At 37.4% G+C, this 7,249-nt stretch overlaps 2 protein-coding genes across 6 annotated transcripts; one reads left to right on the top strand and one right to left on the bottom strand.

Moving 5' to 3' along the window:
* Nucleotides 1–354: 354 nt before the first annotated feature.
* LOC103859153 lies at nt 355–3,689 on the top strand. Of its 4 annotated transcripts, none has more exons than XM_009136644.3 (2): nt 355–644; nt 1,455–3,689. In XM_009136644.3, the coding sequence occupies exon 2, from the start codon at nt 1,510–1,512 to the stop codon at nt 3,490–3,492; it is 1,983 nt and encodes a 660-aa protein (XP_009134892.1). In that variant the 5' UTR covers nt 355–644; nt 1,455–1,509; the 3' UTR covers nt 3,493–3,689. The 4 variants fall into 4 exon arrangements, with proteins under 4 accessions (XP_009134892.1, XP_009134893.1, XP_009134890.1 ...); XM_009136645.3 differs by having other exon boundaries at nt 503–644; nt 1,452–3,689; XM_009136642.3 differs by lacking the exon at nt 355–644 and adding an exon at nt 698–1,068.
* Nucleotides 3,690–3,741: 52 nt separating this feature from the next.
* Nucleotides 3,742–6,651, bottom strand: LOC103859152. 2 transcript variants are annotated; one of them, XM_009136640.2, is made up of 8 exons: nt 6,396–6,651; nt 5,193–5,600; nt 4,999–5,119; nt 4,570–4,879; nt 4,421–4,493; nt 4,262–4,352; nt 4,105–4,184; nt 3,742–4,022 (listed from the first exon to the last, which is right to left on the bottom strand). In XM_009136640.2, the coding sequence occupies exons 1-8, from the start codon at nt 6,486–6,488 to the stop codon at nt 3,888–3,890; spliced, it is 1,311 nt and encodes a 436-aa protein (XP_009134888.1). In that variant the 5' UTR covers nt 6,489–6,651; the 3' UTR covers nt 3,742–3,887. The 2 variants fall into 2 exon arrangements, with proteins under 2 accessions (XP_009134888.1, XP_033142943.1); XM_033287052.1 differs by having other exon boundaries at nt 6,293–6,462.
* Nucleotides 6,652–7,249: the final 598 nt, after the last annotated feature.

The following is a 7,249-nucleotide window of genomic DNA, read 5'->3' as shown; positions in this document are numbered from 1 at the left end:
TTAGATTTTTCATATATATTAAGAAAACTCATTAAATATGCATTGTTTTTTGGTGAATAATAATTTTTTATAACTTTTAGTCAATAGAGATTCAAAAAACACCATTAATTTTTTTGAAACTTACAATTTTTCATAAAATCATACATTAAAAAGTAAAAAATGTATTTTTTTAAAACAATTTTTTTTCCAGAACATACATCTTTTAGGAACGGAAGAAGTATTCATTATGTTTCAAAAATGTAGTTTGTTTTAAATTTTTCATAAAAACATCTTAAATTTTGACTATAAATACATTATTTTTTGTGATTAACAATTTACCAACACAATTATAATTTTTTTTTGAAGTTTTCATTGTTATTTAATAAAAGTGCATTGGAACTGTAACAGATGTATCTTAAAATATATTTTTTTCAAAATGAAATGAGTAACTATTTTGACAACATTTTAATAAACAAAAAGGTATAACACACTATGCATCGAATTTCGAGAATTAATTTTCAAAAATTTGTTTCCCGCCAAACTAAAATTGGGAAACGATCATTTTCCCACGCGAAAACGGGAAAACAGAATAAAAATAGTCTCACAAAGAGTTTTTATTTTCCGCCAGATCTCTCTTGACGTCTCGTCTTCTCCTCAGCAAAGAAGTAAGCTTTCCTTTTTCTATCTTTCTCATTTTATTGTCTCCATTATTTGATTTCCTAATCTTCTCTTCCTAGTACTTGTCTGAATCTGAATCTCAACGTAGCTTCTTCTTATTGCTTTCTCACCTGAGCTTTCTCTTGTACTTCTCCAGATTTTTGATTCAAAGTTTTTGTAAAATCTGACTGTAATTTCAAAATCTTAATTCTACTTAAAATTGAAGGGCTGATCTGCAATTAAACCATAATACGTCATCTGTTAAAAATAACCCCAAAACTTAATCACATTCGCTAGAAAACCCACAATCATAATAATACCCAGACAAAAAGGTTAGATTTTTTTTTTTTTTAGTTTTAAACATCATCATACATCCGTCGTGAATCTAAACCCCGGAGGCCTCCCTCTCCGCCGTTTGGCCTCTTCCCTCCGGTAAGCTCTTGAAATTCACCGTTCTCCAGATCGTAGATAGGTTTCCATTTTCAGAATTATACTCTGTTTCGCTTCACGATTCGTCGTCGTTATTACATCATCTGTTTCGAAATGTTAGGTTTTAATTAATTATCTTATGCTTGTTGTAATCACAATCTGATTAGAGTTCTTGTCTTTTGTCTTAATCCTCGAATATCACAAAAGGAACTTAATTACCTTTTCCCCCAAAGGTTATACCTTTTAATCAAAGTATGTGTTTTTACTTTTTATAGTATGATAGGCTCAGAATAGTACCAAAAGGGTTATACCTTTATCATTGGTTTATGATTTTTAGAGCAATTTCATCGAACTAACAGAATCTTTATCTCTCTCTCTCTCTGTAGCAGGATCCAAAGCCTAGGTGGATATTGGAGGTTCTATGATACTTGTGTTGAGCTGATTATGAATATCAACAGAGACGAGGCTCTTAGAGCCAGAGAGTTAGCAGAAGGTTTAATGAAGAAGTCTGACTTCACCGGTGCTCGTAAGCTTGCATTGAAGGCTAACAAAATGGATCCCAGCTTAGAGAACATAACACACATGACGATGGTGTGTGATGTTCACTGCGCTGCGACGGAGAAGCTCTTTGCAAACGAGCTGGATTGGTACGGTATACTCCAAGTTGACTTGAACGCTGATGATACCATCATCAAGAAACAGTACAGAAGGCTGGCGCTTCTTCTCCACCCTGATAAAAACAAGCTCCCAGGTGCTGAGTCTGCTTTTAAACTCATCGGTGAAGCTCAGAGGATACTTTTGGATAGAGAGAAAAGAACGGCTTATGATACTAAACGTAGAGCTTGGAGAAAGCCTGCACCAGCACCTTCTTATAAAGCCCAACCGGTGCCGAGGAACCACCGTGCGCAGCAGGCAAGCGTTAATTTGAGGAATGTCTATAACGACTTGAGATCGCATCCTCAGCAGAAAGCTCCTCAAGCCCCACCACCACCAGCAGGTTTCAGTCACCGTCCTACCTTTTGGACCTCTTGTCCCTTCTGCCGGATGAGGTATGAGTATAGTAGGGAATCTATCATGAAACAAACTTCTTGTCTGGCTTGCAAAAAACAGTTCACTGCGTTGGAGATACCTTTCCAGAATGTAGTACCACCGGCGACAAACTCTTCTACTTTCCCACAACAGAACAAGCCTCCAGCCCAAAATGCTTGCAATGAACCGCAAAAGCGTCCACCAGATGGTCGTCCTCCTCCCACTGTTCCCTCTGGAAAGGCAACAACAACTACTAGAAAGAGGAAGAAAAAGAATTTGGATGAATCTAGTGAAAGCTCTGACAGTGAGAGTGATAGTGAGTCGGAAGATTTTGTAAATGGTGATACTATGGCAGCACAAGGTTTGGGGTCCAATGGAGGACAGCAGCCTCGGAGGTCAATTAGGAGCAAGCGGCAGGTTTCCTATAAGGAGAATGTAAAGGACGATGATGTGGACTTAGTCAATGAAGATGGAGAAGGGTCCGGTAATAATATAGATACTGAAAAGGAAGAAGAGCTAGAAGACAAAAAGCAAACACAAGAAGATCACCACACTACTGAAACCTTGCCGAATGGTGTAAACCCAAAGGAGAAGATTAAAGAAGACCAGGTCAAAGTGGAAAGCGGTGATAGTGCCAGTGATTCAGAGGATGATTTGTGTTCAGGGAGTGAAGCAAAACCAAATGTTATCAACTGTGATGATCCTGAGTTCAGTGACTTTGATAAGCTGAGGGCAAAAGACTGTTTTAAAGCTGGCCAGATTTGGGCTTTATATGATGATGGAGAGGGGATGCCTAGATTCTATGGTCTCATCAAAAAAGCTACAACTAAAGATTTCTCTGTAACGTATATGTGGTTAGAGGCAGAAGAGGATGAAGCGCGAAACTTGCCTGTCTCTGTTGGTAACTACGAACTCGGTGGAGAGGAGAAGACCAATAGCACTCACGTTTTCTCTCATTTCGTCCAGAGCAAAATAGGAAGGGCCCGGCGGTTTAAGGTGTTCCCTAAGAAAGGAGAAACGTGGGCACTTTTCAAGAACTGGAACATGGAGTTATCCTCTGACTCAGAGTCTTCTCATGAGTATGAGTTTGTTGAGATCCTGTCTGATTATGCAGAGGAGAGTGCAATATCAGTGGGCTTCTTGTCAAAAGTGGAAGGCTTTAAGTTTGTTTTCTGTCCAATGGCGAAGGACGGATCAGAGACTTGTGAGATTCCACCTCATGAGTTCTGTAGATTCTCACATGGGGTTCCGTCGAACAGATTGAAGGGGACAGAAGGGAGAGGAGTGTTGGAAGGTTGGTATGAGCTTGATCCAGCTGCTTTACCAGTACCTAGCTCTCAAAGTAAACCAGGAGAAGAAGCAGCAGATCAATCTCCACCTTCAGGATCTGCCTGTTGACTTGCTCAACAAATCTGGAGCTCTACAGAGGCCTTTTGTGACATGGTGAAGTCATTGATTAGGAGATTGTTTTGTTGTTTGTGCGTTTTCTTTTTTCTTGGTTTACTCAAGACTTGTAGCTTTATCGGCATATGCTTTAAACTACATTATTGTTAACAGTAAGAATATGTGACTTGAAAATAGCACCAGTTTCAACTTTTTTCTCTTTTCTGACACGGTATTCATCGTCCCCTCCAAAAGAGACTAAAGGGACACAAAAGGAACTTGATTAACATGTTCCAAGAAGAGTAGATACATTTACATTTAACATGTCACTTCTGGATCATATGAACAACTTCCATGGTACAAACTCAATGAAGAACAGACAAACCAAAACCAAGTTGTGTTTACTACATTCATACTTGAGTTGAGTTCTCTGCAACACGCAAACGCCAAGCGAAATAATGAAGGTACAATGAGTTTAAGCACACAGCTATCCCAAAACCAAGAATCCCTGCAAATAGTATAGAGTAGATGGGAGGTAGTCTAACCTGAATCAGAGAGATTGTGAAAGTGTTTTAGTTTCCATTAATCAGTAACCAAATGAGGGGAAACAGTGAGAGTATTGCTTACTGCATTATATAATAGATGAACCAAAATGCCCACAAGAGCAAACTCAAGTGCTGCGTATGTCCATATGTATTCTCTGATAGCTGCAGAGTCAGATTGTAATAACCAAAAACTTTTCAATTTTTTTGTTGCCAAACAAAAGAAAGAGGTGTCTGTTTACCTAGGACAATGGCGAAAAGAGATGCTAAGAGGCCCAACATTAATGAAAACGGCGCTGCTATGTAGACAGCTTGCGTGTTCAAGTCCCTAATCTACAAAACAAACCTTGTCAATATCTTTGAAGTACCAACCAAAACAAATAGTTTGTATCCGTGGCTACCAGTAATTGCTCGAGGAAGAAGAAGTAACAGACCGCGCTGATTAGAACCAACACCACAAACTCTTGCCAAGCACTGCACCAAACACATTCAGTTCTCAGTTGTGTTATCTCAAAGAACGGTGAAAAATAAAGAAGACTCTTGGAGTTACCTAGCGGTTTGTGACTGTATCTGTTGATTGAGATCACGCATGTTGTTTGGTTGATTAGTGGTAGGCACACGAAGCAATATAACTGGCAAGTTCTTGACTTCTTGTCTACAGACGTCACATGTTCTTGTCCCCTTTGTGCTGAACCACTTGATGGCACACGCTTCGTGAACGAGTCTGAGGTCACCTTTGCAGCTGCACTCCATTTTTAAAGTGTTGCCTTCTTCTAAAACGTCTAGACAGATCCTGCAGACTGCTTCTTCTTCTGGAATTTCTTCATCGGTTTCTTCTGTAGGAACGGGTGAGGTTTGATCTGACAGAGAAGGAAGAAAGTAGCAAACACAATTCAAAACAATATCAAGATCATAAGCACCTAAAGTAATCATTCATATAATAAAACTTGAGAACATACTGTATTTGATTAATGTGTACCTGAGCTTGTTACAGACGAGGCACGAGCTTTGTGGTTTTCGAAAGAAATGGATCTAACAATCACTTTGTTTCTCCCAGGCATGGACAAGGACCTTGGAACTGCTGGATAAGTAGGATCTTTCTGCAACAAGACACATTTTTTTAGTAATTTTTTTTTACACATAGTAACTTGTGAGATAGCTAATAACTCTCACATTAGGAGGTTCACCGGGCACGCCAACTTGAACCTGTGGAGGTACCACAGGAGACAACTTTGCGGCATATCTAGATGGAAGCGACAAACATCTTTTCCAATAAGGCGAAGTTGTTAAACCGGCAGTGCTGGGAGTTTTAGCTGTTTCCATGGGAGAGGGAGATAGCAGAGAGCTTCTCTCGCTTTCAAGGTGAGCTACAACTTTCTTTTTTAAGCTTAGATTACGCAAGATTCCTCTTGGTGAGTAGGACGTACTGCCACTTTTGAATGAACTTGTGGACTTTAGAGAGGTCTTTGAGCTATGGCCGCTAACAAAGGGAACTGGTCTAAGGGGTATTTGTATTGAGAGATCCAAGTGGGTTCTCCCCGGAACATCTTCAGTAGATTCTTGTTTTACCTGATGATCACCCTATAAATAGAAATCCATGTAAAAACTTCAGGCCTTTCTCAAGAACAATAAAGCTAACACACAATCCGAAAACGATTACAAAAGTTTCCCACATAAAGAGATATCTAAAACTAACACAAAAACCGATTACGATTACAATATTATCTCACATAAAGAGAGATCTAAAGCTAGCACAGAAACCTAAAACGATTACAACATTCTCCCACAGGTGCAGCTGGTATGTCTGCAATGCATTTTCAGTTCAAATCAATGACATAGGAAGTAATAGATAAGGTTGACCGTTACTTGACTCTTTAAAGGATATTAACCTTACAGTGTCACACATATGCAAACTATACCTCAGGCTCAAAATAAACAATCTTTCTCCATGCCAAAAACTATGAGTAAACATTCTAACAACTCAACAGATTTACACTTCTCATTTCACTTTTTTTTTCCCCTCAGGAAAGCTGAAAACTTCTTCAATGAATGAATAAAACAATCATTGAATCCAGATTCCAGACGAACAGAGGAAGAGAAAGGATCCGTCAGATAGCCAATATAAAAAAAAACAATTAATAATCCATCCGTAGCAATCAGGAAGAAACAAAATTGAACAACAGAGAAACAAACCCCCAGAAACGGTTTTCAACCGTTTATTCAAATTACCCGCGTTAAATTAAATATATGCTATGAGAGAGGAAAGTTTTTACCTTAGAATCTACAAACCCAGAATCGTAAAAGCGTAATTAAGGTTTTAGAAAAGGACGAGACAAAGATGAGATTTTTTTTTTTGTTGGGTTTGGAGAAATGAACCTGAGGATGAGGAGGAAGAGGAGAAGACGAATCCTCCACGATTATAGCGATTTCTCTTTGTTCAGCTGCCGAATCTTGTTGCCTCATCGTCATCGAACCGTAATTAAACCGATGATCTAAATTACTACACCTCTAATCAAAGCTGGTCCGAGAGAAGAGAAGATAATGAATCTCTATTTATTTAGTGAAAATAAATTTGAGGTTTTTATATTCACAATTTAGTAAGCTGAATTGAATCCACGACTGACATTATTATACAGAAAAGGCTTTTCTTTTTATTCACTTACGTTGCCACTGACACTATTTTAGTACTAATGACTAGGATAAGATCCGCGCCTTGCGCGAAATTAAGTTATTATTTTTATTATATTTTAGAAAATGAAACAATAGTTTGGCTTCACTTGAATTAGGGGTGTTCAATCCGAATATCGGGTTGGTTTCGGTTCAGTTAGGTTTTTTTCGGTATTTCGGTTAGTAAAATATAACTACTATTCTAAATCCATATTTACTTTGACTTTAGTCTTTCACATACTTTTGAAAGATTTCAAGACGACTAAATTGATCAGCCAATCTTGTTGATTTAAATCATTAGTATTTATATATATATATTATTTAGTTTGAATATTTATTAAAAAAAATTCATATGCGTTATATTTTATGATCATTTGTAACTTATTATAACAAAAAAAATAATCTATTCATCACAAAATTTTCAGAGTGGGAATCTCCAAATTTCTAATAATATATTGACGTTTTGAAAAATTCAAAATATAACATATAAGAAAAAATATAAATGTTTTTATTATATATTTAATGTGATTTTTAATATCTTTCAATAATATAAAATTCAAAAA

Source organism: Brassica rapa, chromosome A03, assembly GCF_000309985.2.
Source record: "Brassica rapa cultivar Chiifu-401-42 chromosome A03, CAAS_Brap_v3.01, whole genome shotgun sequence".
In the NCBI taxonomy this organism is placed as follows: Eukaryota; Viridiplantae; Streptophyta; class Magnoliopsida; order Brassicales; family Brassicaceae; genus Brassica; species Brassica rapa.
Note: the sequence above shows the minus strand (reverse complement) of the source record. Positions and strands in the feature narration are given on the sequence as shown.

Bases quoted from the DNA above. Each gene is read 5' to 3' on its own strand.
- LOC103859153 (XM_009136644.3), top strand. From the start codon at position 1,510: ATGAATATCAACAGAGACGAGGCTCTTAGAGCCAGAGAGTTAGCAGAA.
- LOC103859152 (XM_009136640.2), bottom strand. From the start codon at position 6,488: ATGACGATGAGGCAACAAGATTCGGCAGCTGAACAAAGAGAAATCGCT. The intron at 5,120-5,192 runs GTGAGAGTTATT...GTCTTGTTGCAG, and splicing joins TGCCCGGTGAACCTCCTAAT to AAAGATCCTACTTATCCAGC. The intron at 4,353-4,420 runs GTAGCCACGGAT...TTTGTTTTGTAG, and splicing joins TCTTCCTCGAGCAATTACTG to ATTAGGGACTTGAACACGCA.